The sequence below is a fragment of the Hylobates moloch genome, unplaced genomic scaffold (genome assembly GCF_009828535.3).
Source record: "Hylobates moloch isolate HMO894 unplaced genomic scaffold, HMol_V3 SCAFFOLD_2, whole genome shotgun sequence".
NCBI classification, from domain to species: domain Eukaryota; kingdom Metazoa; phylum Chordata; class Mammalia; order Primates; family Hylobatidae; genus Hylobates; species Hylobates moloch.
In genome coordinates, this window is record NW_026652277.1 from 56671117 (window position 1) to 56687234 (window position 16118).

The following is a 16118-nucleotide window of genomic DNA, read 5'->3' on the forward strand; positions in this document are numbered from 1 at the left end:
AAACAGGACAATGTTACAAGAGTAAGAGGTTCTTACTTGTACATAGGCTTTCCTGCTGAAAACAGGCCCCTGCTGTACAGATTTTGGGTACATAATTTAGCTCTTTTAGTCAATCCAAAAGATTTAAGTGACCCCCTCTTTTTTTTTTTTTTTTTTTTTTTTTGAATGCCATGTAAAGGCTTTTTGGTTAAGACCTCACTTTTAAAACTGCCTTAAGTATAAATAGTACCTTTGGAATATATTTAGTTCATCATTTGAGCTGCCTTCATACTGGTTTCCTCAGCCTTCTTTCAGCCTGTAATATTTCAGCTCACTGTTTACCTTGTCTCAATAAAAGGTTTCTAACGCCAAATAGGTACCGTTGTATGTAGAGTGGTGTGTGGTGTTCTGCGTTCCACAGGCATGCTACATCCATTTCAGGGGACAGTCTGTTTGCATGCAAATTTTTGCATTTGGAAATAGTTTGGTGCCTTTTGCTTCAGGTTTCTTAGATAATGTTGTGGTAGATGTTACCTCAAGTTAGAGTAAAGGGAAATTTTCTGCACTCAAGAAAGCATTTTCTTTTTTTTTTTTTTTTTTTTTGAGAGGGAGTCTTGCTCTGTCGCCCAGGCTGGAGTGCAGTGGCGCGATCTCGGCTCACTGCAACCTCCGCATCCCGGGTTCACGCCATTCTCCTGCCTCAGCCTCTCCGAGTAGCTGGGACTACAGGCGCCCGCCACCACGCCCGGCTAATTTTTTGTATTTTTGGTAGAGACGGGGTTTCACCGTGGTCTCGATCTCCTGACCTCGTGATCCGCCCGCCTCGGCCTCCCAAAGTGCTGGGATTACAAGCATGAGCCACCGCGCCCATGCATTTTCTTTTTTATTTATTTATTTATTTTTTTTTGAGACGAAGTTTCACTCTTGTTGCCAAGGCTGGAGTGCAATGGCACGATCTTGGCTCACCACAACCTCCGCCTCCCGGGTTCAAGCGATTCTCCTGCCTCAGCCTCCCAAGTAGCTGGGATTATAGGCATGCGGCACCATGCCTGGCTAATTTTGTGTTTTTGTTTTAGTAGAGAAGGGGTTTCTCCCGACATGAGGTGATCCGCCCGCCTTGGCCTCCCAAAGTGCTGGGATTACAGGCGTGAGCCACTGCGCTCGGCCTAGAAAGCAATTTCTAAAACCAGTGTTCTTATTTCCTCTCCAGTTTCTTCTGTTCACTTTCTACATTCAATTTCAGTTTTATTTCAATGAGACTTAGAGACTTTCCCTAAAATGCCCCAGATTGCTGTTGGGGGATTAGTCAAGCCACCAGAGTCAAGCCCCAGCAACTTTAGTTGCTTCCCAACAGGAAGTGTTCAATGCAAATTTGTATATTTTAGACCTGAAACTGCTCCTTTTTTTTTCGCATTTTTGAACTGGGTGTCTCCTCCTGTGTCTGGATCCAGAAAATGAAAAAAATTAAAAATAGTAACAAGTTTTCATAGCTTTATTGTGTGAATTGTGATGGCGCCTGGAAGTTTCATCCTTCCTCTAGATTTTCCCACTCAACTTAGATACCAAGAGACCAAAGTCCATTCTGTGTTCTGACTTCTGTTCTTCTACTGTGCCCTCACCCTCTTCTTAACTAGCCTTTCTTACATGCAGGACAGAAAGATACAGTATGTGGTTTATAAATGCATATTCTGAACTTTTATTTCTTTAATCCCATAGAATTTTTTTTCTATCTGATTCCTTTTATTATTTTCCAAATCTTCTCTTGAGAATATTTTGTTTGCTATCCATTTGAAGATGAGATTCTCAGAAGGGTGAGTGCTTCAGTAGAGGGTAGGTGAGCTTGCAAGGTGAATTCTACTTTGAAGAAGTCATCAGTGTCTGAACTTGAGCTATTTAGTCTCAAATTTTGTCAACATAGAGAATGAAGCCATTCAGGGATGAACTTAACTTTGTCCAGGCTCATAATGTATAAAAGTGGTATATAAATCCAGAATGCTGATATATTAGCTATATGATCTCAGCAAGTGACCATGGTTAATATAAATGTTATTTCTTCGTAGTCTAATCCTTTGAAAATTTACTCTATATAGACTTGCATTGCAACTCCATTTTAACTAGAATGTTTACTCGGAATATTCTGTTCTTTAAACTATTTTAGATAACACATTTTAAAACCGTATATAGATAATATAGTTCTACCAAGTGACAGTCTTTCATCAATTGCTTATGTTCTTTTGAAATGTACTTTATGAGATTTTTAAAAAGATCTTAAATATGAATAAAAATGTAGGACAATGACTTGTAGCCTTTTCTCTTACAAGGTCAAGGCTCTAGAAATAACCTTTCCAATCCTAGCAGTCTTTGGTCTGCACGTGTTTACAAATGCAAATAAAAGCAGAGAGCACAGCTAATTCTGTACTCCTTAAATAGCATAAGCTTATATTTGTATAGACCATTTCTTATGTAGTAAACTTATTTCCTTCTGCAGATTCTGCTTTCATGTTTTGTCAGTCCAATCCCAGTGTGAAGATGGTTGAATAAAACTTATCATTTATCCACATGATAGAGTATTATGCAACCATTATTATAATAAGCATTTCCCATTGTAAACATTTCCAGTGTTTACAATGTCTTTTGTTCTTTTCAAAACAGGCTGTTGCTGTTCTTTTCCGCCAAGGCAGGCAGATCACCTTGTTCTTTTCCAGCCCAGGCTGGAGAGCACTGGTGCAATCTCGGCTCACTGCAACCTCTGCCTCCTGGATTCAAGCAATTCTCCTGCCTCAGCCTCCTGAGTAGCTGGGATTACAGGTGCTGCCACCACGCCCAGCTGATTTTTGTATTTTTAGTAGAGACAGGGTTTCACCATGTTGGCCAAGCTGGTCTCGAACTCCTGATGTCAAGTGATCCGCCCTTCTCAGCCTCCCAAAGTGCTGGGATTATAGGCATGAGCCACTGTACCTGGCCACTGTTATTTTCAAAAGCAGAGTATAAAATGATAAAGAAGCCTGGGCAACATGGTGAGACCTTGTAAAAATTAGCCAGGTGTGATGGTGCATGCTTGCCATACCAGCTACTCAGGAGGCTGAAGCAGGAGGATCGTTTGAGCGCCGGAGGTCAAGGCTGCAGTGAGTAAAGTTCAAGCCTCTGTAGTTCAGCCTGGGTGACAGAGCGAGACCCTGTCTCTAAATAAATAAAATGATCAAGTGGTTTTAAGACAATTTCCTTACACTTTTAATCTCTGAAATTGAGATATGTTTAAAAATGTTTGCAGCCAGACAGCAGTCTTGATGTAGTTGTCATTGCCTGTACATTCACAAACCTGGTCTGATATTTTCAGTTCACATCTGCTAACATGAAGCAGGAACCAACGTCAGAACTTGCAGAATGGGAATTAGTAGCCTCTATGAAAATTCCAGAAAAAAACGAATTTTTAAAAAATTCCAAACTCTTTATTGACATATAAAGAAGAGTACAAGTACCATCAAGTGTACTTAAACTCCGTGAATTTTCACAAGCCGAATACATTCCTGTAACCAGCACTCAGATTAAGAAACATTACAAACACCTTGAAACCTCCTTCGTGAGTGGAGAACTTCTAAGAAATGGGGCATCAAGACTTATTTTTTCTTTCAGAGACTGGGTCTTTCTCTGTCACCTAGGCCAGAGTGCAGTGGTGCAATCAGAACCCACTGCAGCCTTGAACGCCCAGGCTCCAGAGATCCTCCACAGGCCCAGGCTGGTATGCCTGGCTGTTAATCATTTTTTAAAATTTATTTTTAATAGAGACAGGGTCTCCCTATGTTGCCCAGGTTGGTCTCAAACTTCTGACCTCAAGTGATCCTCCCACCTTGGCCTCCCAAAGTGCAGGGATTACAGGTGGGAGCCACCATGTCTGGCCAGCACTAAGATTCTTTTTTTTTTTTTTTTTTTTAGACGGAGTCTCACCCTGTCACCCAGGCTGGGAATGCAGTGACACGATCTCGGGTCACTGAGATTACAGGCACACACCACCATACCCGGCTAATTTTTTGTATTTTTAGTAGAGACGGTTTCACCATGTTGGCCAGGCTAGTCTCGAACTCCTGACCACCTCTAGTGATCCACCGTCCTCGGCCTCCCAAACTGCTGGGATTACAGGTGTGAGCCACCACATCCAGCCAAGATTCTTAATGGCACAGAAAAGTGGTATGGTATGGAAAAACATGGGTATCTGTAGTAAAATGGTGATTCAGGAGAATCTAATTCTGATGCAAAGAAACTTAAGCAATACCTTAATTTATTTCACTTTTTAAAAATATAGAAGAGTAAGGCCGGGCGCGGTGGCTCACGCCTGTAATCCCAGCACTTTGGGAGGCCGAGGCGGGCGGATCACGAGGTCAGGAGATCGAGACCATCCTGGCTAACATGGTGAAACCCCGTCTCTACTAAAAATATAAAAAATTAGCCGGGCGAGGTGGCGGGCGCCTGTAGTCCCAGCTACTCGGGAGGCTGAGGCAGGAGAATGGCGTGAACCCCGGGGGGCGGAGCCTGCAGTGAGCCGAGATCCTGCCACTGCCCTCCAGCCTGTGCGACAGCGAGACTCCGTCTCAAAAAAAAAAAAAAAAAAATATATATATATATATAGAAGAGTAGATAAGTGATTTTCAAATAACTTTGACAAAAAACTTAAGAAAACTCTTTCAATACATATTTTTAAATTCTAATAAGAAAGCATTGTATCATAGTTTAAATGGCAGTGGATTTTTCTTCAAGGTACATAAAATAATGGTGCTTCATATAACGACAATTTCATAAATAAAATACGCATATGAAAGTAGTTGCTAGGTTTGGGTGATGGGAATATAACTGATTGGATTTTTTTCCTTTACATTAAAAAAAATTTTTTTACAGCTCCTCATGGCCATAAACTCCTTTACTTTTTTTTTTGAGACGGAGTCTCGCTCTGTCACCCAGGCTGGAGTGCAGTGGCGCAATCTCGGCTCACTGCAAGCTCCGCCTCCCGGGTTCACGCCATTCTCCTGCCTCAGCCTCTCCGAGTAGCTGGGACTACAGGCGCCCGCCACCACGCCCGGCTAATTTTTTTTTGTATTTTTAGTAGAGATGGGGTTTCACCATGGTCTCGATCTCCTGACCTCGTGATCCGCCTGCCTCGGCCTCCCAAAGTGCTGGGATTACAAGCGTGAGCCACCGCGCCCGGCCTACTCCTTTACATTTTATTTTATTTTATTTTATTTTTTGGGACAGAGTCTCGCTGTTGCCCAGGCTGGAGTGCAGTGGCGCGATCTCGGCTCACTGCAGGCTCCGCCCCCCGGGGTTCACGTCATTCTCCTGTCTCAGCCTCCTGAGCAGCTGGGACTACAGGCGCCCGCCACCTCCCCCGGCTAATTTTTTGTATTTTTAGTAGAGACAGGGTTTCACTGTGTTAGCCAGGATGGTCTCGATCTCCTGACCTCGTGATCCGCCCGCCTCGGCCTCCCAAAGTGCTGGGATTACAGGCGTGAGCCACCGCGCCCGGCTCCTTCACATTTTAAATATTTTGTAATGTTTGCTTATCAAACATTTCTACTAAAATTTTTTTTAATCTAAAATACTTCTAGTTACATCTTAGTAAGATCCAATTTTGTTGTACTTGCTATTCCTAATACCTATGTTACCATCAGAGATGTTTTTAAAAGAAATTTGGCCAAGGAGGAAAAGAAAATTAAGAACAAATTGGAAACCCTAACTCTGGGAAATGTTACAAAAGGGGAAGTTTAAAAGAATTACATGGAAACTAAGAATAAATGATATTCAACAGAACATCTTGTTTTAAGGATACTTAAATCTTTTTAAGTCTTTTAAACATTTTATCATTTTGTGATTTTTTAAAAACATACATAAAATATAGAAAATAATGAAACATGTTCATCTCCCAGTTTTATTCAGTGTTAATATTTTGCTTTTTAAAAAAATAAAAAACTGGAACATTAAGAGTATAATTATGTCTCAGCCATTTCCCCGCCTCTTCTCAGGGATAAGCCTTATCTAGAAGTTGATGAACATTAAGAGTATAACTATGTCCCCCTCAGCCATTTCCCACCCCCTTCTCAGGGATAATCCTTACCTAGAAGTTGATGCCTATCATTCCTGTAGTTATTTTTTCTTTCACTTATATATTTGTATGTATATATAAATTTTTACATAAGCAGTATCATTGTATAAATTATTTTGCTATGTAACTCAACATTAGATTCTTGATAGCTGAAGGTTCATTTTAATTGTTGTATAGTTTTCATTGTTTATTCATACATCCACAATTTATCATTCTACCAAAAAGCAGTTAGGTTGTTTTCCACTTTTTTTGCTATTTAAAAACCTTGCAGGCTGGGCACAGTGGCTCACGCCTATATCCCAACACTTTGGGAGGCTGAGGCAGGCAGATCACCTGAGGTCAAGAGTTTGCGATCAGCCTGGCCAACATGGTGAAACCCTGCTCTACTAAGAAATACAAAAATTAACCAGGCGTAGTGGCACATCCCAGATGCTTGGGAGGCTGAGGCAGGAGAATCACTTGAAGGCAGGAGGGGGAGGTTGCAGTGAGCCAAAATTGCGCCAGTGCACTCCAGCCCGGGTGACAGAGTGAGACTCCCTCTCAAAAAAATTAATTAATTAATTTAATTAAAACCTTGCTGCAGTAAGCATCTTTGAACATGTTTTCTAGGGTTCATGGTCTTAAGAGTTTTTTCTTTAAACAAAGTTTAGATACAAAACTGAAAATGGGCTGGGCGCAGTGGCTCACGCCTGTAATCCCAGCACTTTGGGAGGCCGAGGCAGGCGGATCACTTGAGGTCAGGAGTTTAAGACCAGCCTGGCCAACATGGTGAAACCGTGTCTCTACTAAAAATGCAAAAAAATTAGCCAAGTGTGGTGGTGCGCACCTGTAATCCCAGCTACTCAGGAGGCTGAGGCAGGAGAATTGCTTGAACTTGGGAGGCAGAGGTTGAGTGAGCCGAGATCGCACTACGGCACTCCAGCCTGGGCAACAGAGCAAGATTTTGTCTCAAAAAAAAAAAGAAAAAAGAAATCCAGAAAACTGAAAATGAAATCACTGGGTTTGTAGGGTCTGCAGTTTTTCAACTTTACTAGACAATACTGAATTACACTATATTCTCAACAGTAACTCATATAAGTTTGTATCTTACTACATTCATGTCAACAAGATGTTATTAGACTTTAAAACTTTAGACAATCCTTTGTTTATGAAATGGTATCATGGTTTAATTTGCATTTCATTGATTACTAGAGAGGTTGAAATAACTTCACATTTTTATGTTCATTTGGATTTTCCTCTTTTTATAGTCTTTTGTTTTCCTTTTTTTTTTTTTAGTAATAAAAACATAGGAGATCTTTATGTATTCTGGGTACTAATTCTTTATCAATTACCTATGTTGCAGATATCTCCACAGATAAACAATGCCATATCTATGGTAAACTAAGTTCCCATGTATACTTTGGGCCTAGGATTTTCGAAACCATTTCTGGATCCTTTTTAACAGTCCTTGCTCTAGCTTCTCTCTTTCGTCTCATATTTTACTATAAGCAGCAAAAAGCCAGGTAGCAACTTCGACATTTTGCTTGGAGATCTAGCTAGAGTACCTAGGTACATTTTTCTGTGTTCCGTATTACTCTAGGTGATCATGTTAAACATTCTGACACTACGTAACAAAGGAACCTCTTACTTCCAGTTTCCAATAACATTCTCACTTCTGAAGTGGCTACTGCTGGCAGTCTCCTTCAAGACCATCAGACTGTTTCTTTCTTAGGATGGTTTGTTTCTCAAGGGACTTCTACTAATCATCAGGCTTCTACTAATAGTCTGTTAGGAACTTTAGGCTCTCACTAACATTCTGCTCAAAATTATTACAGTTTCTCCCTACTACCAGTTCCAAAGCAATACATTTTTAGGCATGTGTTATGGTAGCACTACACTTACGTTCCCAAACAAATCTATATTGATCTATTTGCCACATACCAAATTACCTCAAAACTTAGTGGCATAAAGCAATAAACATTATTTCACAGTTTCTTTCTTTTTTTTTTTTTTTTTGAGACAGTCTCACTGTCACCCAGGTTGGAGTACAGTGGTGCGATCTTGGCTCACTGCAACCTCCATCTCCTGAGTTCAAGCAATTCTCCTGCCTCAGCCTCCCGAGTAGCTGGGATTACAGGCACCCACCACCACACCCAGCTAATTTTTATATTTTTAGTAGAGACGGAGTTTCACCATGTTGGTCAGGCTGGTCTCGAACTCCTGACCTCCAGTGATCTGCCCACCTCGGCCTCCCAAAGTGCTAGGATTATAGATGTCAGCCACCATGCCCGGCCTACTTCACAGTTTCTATGGGTTAGGAATGTGGGGGTGGCTTAGCTGAGGCAGGAAGATCCACTTCCACCATGGCTCACTCAGATGACTTGACAAGAAACCTCAGTTCCTCTCTGGCTCTTGGTAGAAGCTCTCAGTTCCTCAACAGAGACTTTCTTTTTTCTTTTTTTTTCAATTTTATTTACTCCTTTTTTGGAGACAGGGTCTCACTTTGTCACTTAGGCTGGAGTATAGTGGCGTGATCATAGCTCACTGCAGCCTCAAACTCCTATGCTCAAGTAATCCTCCTACCTCAGCCTCCCAGGTAGCTGGGACTAGAGATATGTGCCACCATGCCTGGCTAATTTATTTTTATTTGTTTGTAGAGATGGGGTCTCTCTGTTGCCCAGGCTGGTCTCCCAACTCCTGGGCTCAAGCAGTCCTCCTGCCTGACTCTCCAAGTGCTGAGATTTGTGTCCAGCCACAAAGGGACATTTTCATAAGGCTTCCTGAGGACATGACAATGGGCTTCCTATAGTGAGCAATTCAAGAGAGCAAGGAAAAACCCACAATGTCTTTTGTGACCTAGTCTTGGAAGTCAACCACCACCAATTCTGATTCTATTCATTAGACCCAAGTGACCTCAGATGATCAGCCAGCCAAAGTGCTGGGATGACAGGCGTGAACCACCATGCCTGGCAAGAAATTTTGTAATTTCTTTAAGTATTATCCTTAAAAACAAGTGATTGATTGTAAAAGTTGTATTCCTTCGTCCTAAAATTGGTTAAAAAAATTAAAAATGTGTTTAGTTTCTACTATCCATTTAGTTTAGTTTTTTTTTTTTTTTGAGACGAAGTTTTGCTCTTGTCACTCAGGCTAGAGTGCATTGGCACTCTCTGCAACCTCTGCCTCCCAGGTTCAAGGGATTCTCCTGTCTCAGCCTCCCAAGTAGCTGGGATTACATGTGCCCACCACCACACCCGACTAATTTTTGTATTTTTAGTAGAGACATGGTTTCACTATGTTGGCCAGGCTGGTCTCAAACTTCTGACCTCAGGTGATCCACCCGCCTCAGCCCCCCAAAGTGCTGGGATTACAAGCCTAAGCCACCATGCCCGGCCCTTTCATTTAGTTTCTACTATTCATGTACACATGTACCCTGTTTTACCCACAGACAACTGTGCTAACCATTAAGAATGTCCCAGCCTTACTAAGATTTTCCTAAGTTTGTCTCCCAGACATTGGGAACTCAAAGGTGAGGAAACTTAGGTGTGAAAGTGGATTGTGGATTCAGACCTCCTTACTTGGAGGTCAGTGCAGAGACACACCAGCAGAGTGACCTCGGGCACATGGCTTCACCTCTCCAAGCCTCACGCTCCTCATCAATAAAGCGAGGATTAGTGGAACCTATCTGTTGGCTTGTTTTGATGATTAAATGAGATAATGTCTGCAAAAAATATTTGGCAGATAAATGTTAACTAAATTTTGAGCTTTTAAAAAATGTTTTACCAGCCAGGCGTGGTGGCTCACGCCTGTAATCCTAGCACTTTGGGAGGCCGAGGCCGGTGGATCACTTTAGGTCAGGAATTCGAGACCAGTCTGGCCAACATGGTGAAACCCTGTCCCTACCAAAAATACAAAAATTAGCCAGATATGGTGGTGGACGCCTGTAATCCCAGCTACTTGAGAGGCTAAGGCAGGAGAATCGCTTGAACCCAGGAGGCGGAGTTGGCAGTGAGCCGAGATCACCCACTGCACTCCAGCCTGGGCAATAGAGTGAGACTACATCTCAAACAAACAAACAAACAAACAGGGAAACAAAGTTTAACTGAAAAGGCTTTCCTGACACCTTTTCGCTACTGAAAATCTTAAAGCCCCTCCCGGCCGCAGCCTACACTCCGGCCCAAGCAAGTGCGCTGGAACCGGGAGTTGGTGAGAAGCCGGCTGCCGGCTGCCCCAACCCGTAGCGGCCCCGCGGTCAGGGACCTCCAGGCCCGACGGAGAGTCGGGGCGGGCTAGTGGATGCGCGGCGGGGACGGGAGGTGTCGCCGCTCCGGCTCGCCGGTGACAGGGGCGGGCGGGTCGTGCGCGGGCCCCACCTCCAGCGATCGCGACCCCGCCCCAGCTCCTCCTCCTCCACGGCTTACCCGGGCTCCGACAGCGGCTGCAGTTCTCCAAGTTGCGGCCGCTGGAGCCGGAGCCATGCGGACCGCAGACCGGGAGGCGCGCCCGGGGCTTCTGTCCCTGCTGCTGCTGCTGGCCGGGGCCGGGCTGTCCGCCGCCTCGCCTCCAGCAGCGCCTCGCTTCAACGTGAGCCTGGACTCGGCCCCCGAGCTGCGCTGGCTGCCCGTGCTGCGGCACTACGACTTGGACTTGGTGCGCGCCGCGATGGCGCAAGTCATCGGGTGAGTTGGGGCCCTGGACGGGGTCTGCGGGGACACCGGCGCTGCGGGTCGGAGTCAAACGCGCGCTGCTCAGAGTACTTTAAACGGGGACGCTTTACTCCCCGCCACCCTTGGAGAACTGGTTTTGGCTGCCGTCCTGAGCAGCGTCCGGGTTGGGGAGAATCCAGCGCGGCAGGTTCGGCTTTTAAGTTCGGTGTCACCCGTGGCACGCCAGTCCTTGAGCCATTCCGGGTCAGCGTAGCGCGCGAGTTGTCGCCCGGGCTGCATAGCTACCGAGGAGGGGCAACCCGCGCCTTCCTTGCGGGCCTCGCGGGCCTTCCAAGCTTGCCCCTTTGGGACCAGCCTCACTCGGCCTCCCCATCCCGAGTTTTCTTACCCGCCGCACTCCCCCCGCCCCCTTCCCCCCACTCCCGGGAGGCTGCGGATTGAGTGAGGCCGCGCCTGGGCGGTCCACTGTCTGGGGAGCCGTGGCCCTGAGACCGCACGCCCTAAGGATGTAGCCCCACTCGCAGTGCACACGCAGTCGCACGCCGCCGACCTCTGAGCGGGTCAGACGCCCTCGTACTTTTCGTTTCTAGGGACAGAGTCCCCAAGTGGGTGCACGTGTTAATCGGAAAAGTGGTCCTGGAGCTGGAGCGCTTCCTGCCCCAGCCCTTCACCGGCGAGATCCGCGGCATGTGTGACTTCATGAACCTCAGCCTGGCGGACTGCCTTCTGGTCAACCTGGCCTACGAGTCCTCCGCGTGAGTGCCCCAAACCGGTGCGGAGTAACGCGGGGCTTGCGGGGGCCTCCGACACAGACTAGCGGGAGGAGACATGTTTTCCGTGTGATAAAAACAGGGTGGTGCCTGCTTGCCCAGAAACCTCCAGCGCTTCCTCTTTGCCTCTCTGGGTAAATCTGAGCTGCACATCGTAGGCTTCGAGAGGGAAAGCAGCTTCTCTGATTCAACACTGAACTTTCCCACTACCGGTAGCCCCGGGTTTTCTCTCCCCCAATCCAGGTAGCATCGTACTTTTAAAATTCTGCGCAAAGGCCGGGCGCGTTGGCTCACGCCTGTAATCCCAGCACTTTGGGAGGCCAAGGTGGGCAGATCACGAGGTTAGGAGTTCAAGACCAGCCTGGCCAACATAGTGAAACCCCATCTCTACGAAAAACACAAAAAATTAGCTGGGCGTGGTGGTGGGCGCCTGTAATCCTAGCTACTTAGGAGGTTGAGGCAGGAGAATCACTTGAACCCGGGAGGCGGAGGTGGCAACAAGCCGCGATCGCGCCACTGCATACCAGCCCTGGAGACAGTGCGAGACTATGTATTAAAAAAAAAAAAATTCTGCTCACAACGTACTTTTCCAGGAAGTTTTTGAAACGAAGCCTCCTCTCATCTGGACCCTTTAGTTAACTCAGTGGCCTTCCAGCTCTATACTGACAGTGGCTCATCTCTGCCCTTATTTGTCGCCCTGCATTTATCCTTTCATGTGTGTCGTGGCTGAAGTGTCTGTGTCCACCAGGGCTGGGGCGACAGGGAACACTGCTCTAATAGGGCCAGCCAGTGTTTGGACCGGGAAGTGGGCATGATGAAATGTGCACCCAGGCTGGGCGCAGTGGCTCACGCCTGTAATCCCAACACTTTGGGAGGCCGAGGTGGGTGAATCACCTGAGGTCAGCCTGGCCAACATGGTGAAACCCCGTCTCTACTAATAATACAAAAAAATTACCCGGGCATGGTGGCGGACACCTGTGAATCCCAGCTACTCGGGAGGCCGAGGGAGGAGAATCACTTGAACCCAGGAGGCAGAGGTTGCAGTGAGCCGAGATGGCACCATTGCACTCCAGCCTGGGCGACAAAGCGAGATTCCGTATCAAAAAAAAAAAAAAAAAGTGCACCCAGAAGTGAAAGCAACATGGAGTGTGTGGTTGATCCCAGGCAAAGTGCAGGGGACCACTAAAGGTTTATGGGCTCAGTAACAGGCCCTGGAATAAAGAGAGGTTTTAACTTGGTTTCTCCCTTCAATACTTATTGTTTTGCCACCAGACTAGCTTCATCTCGTAACCTCTTGTACATACTTAGAGCTTCTTGCTGCTTAAAGATGATGAGGGTAGAAAAGACCTTGGAATAATGAAACTTTACTGGCCCAGGCATTTTCCCAGAACACCTAGGCAGAGTAAGCTAAAAAGCACTGGGACTGCCTTCCTCTTCAGGAAATGCTTTCAGGCACAGGAAAGACACAGGCCTGCTAAATAACATGCTTTTCAGTTGAACTAAGTTATTATAATTTTACCACCTCCCTCTCCTATCTCCAACTTTTTCCTATTTTTAACTTACAGCTTTCTCAATGAAAAATCACGAATCATTTTTACCCTCATCTATCTGTTGGAGTCAACATATTCAAACAGATTAAAGCAAAGGTTCTAGTAAAAACATTCTAACTTTTGGATTTGATACTAAGGTATTTATTGAATTGCCTAATAAAAAGCACCATTCAATTCCACTAGCATTAACAAAGGAAATGCTTTCTTCTCATGTTGGAAGTAAGCCTTCTTGAATTAGAATAATACTGGCTACCCTTTATTGAGCCTACTGGGTGCCAGGCACTTAATGAACACAGCCCCGTGGGGAAGATGGAAGATGGTATCATCTGTTTTGTGATGTGGAAACCAAGCCTCAGAGGGGCCACCTTGCTTGGAAGTCAGGTGGCTGGTGAGTGCTAAAAGCATGGGAATCTCCAGTTCGCTGCAGCGCCTTTCAAAGCAGAGCCTGTTTCCTCATTTGTCTCCTGTGCTTGTGCTCTGCTATATCACAGTACAACATTTGGGCCTGAGATGAAAGTATTGTTATCTTGCCAATTTTGCAAAATCGTCTGTGAGAGAGATTCCACAAACTTTGCTTTAGTACTTCCCATGTCTTACCAGTCCCCTCCCTGACCTGAACTCTTTGAAGTTAAGCTCAGAAACCTTGGAGGGAGGCCAGCCACAGTGGCTCATGCCTGCATTCTCAGCATTTTGGGAGGCTGAGGTGGGTGGATGTCTTGAGCCCAGGAGTTTGAGACCAGCCTGGGCAACGTGGTAAAACCTTGTCTCTACAAAAAATACCACAAAATTAGCCGGACATGGTGGCTTGCACCTGTGGTCCCAGATACTCAGGAGGCTGAAGTGGGAGGATCGCTTCAGCCCCGGAAGTCAAGGCTGCAGTGAGCCGAAATTGCACCACTGCACTCCAGCCTGAGTGACAGAGACTCAAAATAAATAAATAAATAAATAAATAAATAACAGAAACCTTGGAGGGAATTAAAACTGACCAAGTTTCCATCTTTATTTTATTTTATTTATTTATTTTTGAGACAGAGTCTCACTCTGTTACTCAGGCTGGAGTGTAGTGGCGCAATCTCGGCTCACTGCAACCTCCGCCTCCCTGGTTCAAGCAATTCTCCTGCCTCAGCCTCCCAAGCAGCTGGGACTACAGGCGTGCGCCACCACCATGCATGGCTAATTTTTGTATTTTTAGTAGAGACGGGGTTTCACTATGTTGGCCAGGCTGGTCTCAAACTCCTGACCTCATGATTCACCCACCTTGGCCTCTCAAAGTGCTGGGATTACAGGCGTGAGCCACTGTGCCCTTGCCTGGCCCAAGTTTCCATCTTTAAACAAACAAAAAGTAACACTTTTTTCCGCAATTATAAAAGTAACATGTAATTATTGTAGAAAATCAGTAAATGTAGAAAAGTAAAGAAACAAAGCTAACCACCATCCTGTTATTAAAAAATGACCAGAAAAACCCTTCAGAATATTTTCTCTCAGTTTTGTTCATGTGGATATACATGTTTTTTCCCCTGATATTGGACATACTGTATATAAATATTTTTTTGTGTACAGTTAAATATTTTCAGAGAATATGGATAGATACTTAACAAGCCTCCTCCTCTTTTTTTCACAATACTTCTGTTTATAGAGATTCCCCCTTTTTTTTAAATTATGATCTCTGTGCAAGGAGCTGGGAGAGAGACAGGAAAAGTGCCAAGTCCCTTAAGAGCCAGCCATTTTTCCAAGGGGACAAAATGAAACACTTGTGAAACAATGGTTTAGTGTTACTTTATTTGCTGTGAGGAATTCATATATGGAGAGGTGAGCTTGAGCTGGCTTTGAATCATGTATTAAATAGAATACGTGCTGCCAAGCAGAGGAAAAAGCAGAGTTCAGAGGTCTCCTGAGCCCAGGATGGGTTAGTTTCACTTCGGATTTAGACTGAGGATGAAATTCTCACTTACTATGCTTATGATGCCCTCCATGTGTGCTAAAGGCAAAGATCCTAGAAACACTGAATGAACACAGATGAGTTGTATCCAGTTGTGGTTTTCATCTTGAATTTTTTTTTTTTTTTTTTTTTTGAGACAGAGTCTGGCTCTGTCCCCCAGGCTGGAGTGCAGTGGCGCAATCTCGGCTCACTGCAAGCTCCGCCTCCCGGGTTCACGCCATTCTCCTGCCTCAGCCTCTCCGAGTAGCTGGGACTACAGGCGCCCGCCACCACGCCCGGCTAATTTTTTGTATTTTTAGTAGAGACGGGGTTTCACCGTGGTCTCGATCTCCTGACCTCGTGATTCACCCGCCTCGGCCTCCCAAAGTGCTGGGATTACAAGCGTGAGCCACCGCGCCTGGCCCTTGAATTGTTAATCTGTATTCTTATATAAGCATTATAGCACATGTGTCAGTTATAAAGAAGAAAAACTGTTTTACTTTGAGGATTTGTTTTACAAATGAAAAACTCCTTTTCCTTCTTTTTCTTATTTGTCTTATTCATTCATGTTGGACTTTTCCCTTTTCTCAGATTCTGCACCAGTATTGTGGCTCAAGACTCCAGAGGCCACATTTACCATGGTCGGAATCTGGATTATCCTTTTGGGAATATCTTACACAAGTTGACCGTGGATGTGCAATTCTTAAAGAATGGGCAGGTATAGTCCGTACCGTATAAGGTAAAAAATCAGAAAGATTTGCAAACTCAAGTACCAGTCATTTGGATGGCCTGCTAACTTAAGTGTGTTATCAGTATAAGACACAAAAAAAATCACACCCGTGGAAAAACAAAGCCAGAAGAGAGGTTTGCATCAATTATGCTTATAGGAAGGACGGTCATTTATTATTTATTATTGAGCTTCTACTTAAAGAGGTCAGCCAGTTTTCCACAGGGAAATCTCTTTTAGAGAGTGATCAATCAGGCCGGGCGTGGTGGCTCACGCTTGTAATCCCAGCACTTTGGGAGGCCGAGGCGGGTGGATCACGAGGTCAGAAGATCGAGACCACGGTGAAACCCCGTCTCTACTAAAAATACAAAAAATTAGCCGGGCGTGGTGGCGGGCGCCTGTAGTCCCAGCTACTCGGAGAGGCTGAGGCAGGAGAATGG

General features: G+C 45.2%; 1 protein-coding gene across 4 annotated transcripts in view; it reads left to right on the plus strand.

Moving 5' to 3' along the window:
- Positions 1 to 10458: 10458 nt before the first annotated feature.
- NAAA (N-acylethanolamine acid amidase) overlaps positions 10459 to 16118 on the plus strand; it is a 29315-nt gene continuing 23655 nt past the window's right edge. For 3 of the 4 annotated variants that reach the window (XR_009211730.1, XR_004247661.2, XM_032149934.2), the window contains exons 1-3: positions 10493 to 10725; positions 11304 to 11468; positions 15543 to 15669. Coding sequence is in view for 2 of the 4 variants with exons in the window: in XM_032149934.2 (XP_032005825.1) it covers positions 10523 to 10725; positions 11304 to 11468; positions 15543 to 15669 (495 nt within the window). In the remaining 2 variants the exon portion in view is untranslated. Of the gene's footprint in view, positions 10726 to 11303; positions 11469 to 15542; positions 15670 to 16118 lie in introns of all 4 variants that reach the window. The other variant, XM_032149927.2, reaches the window with a different exon arrangement.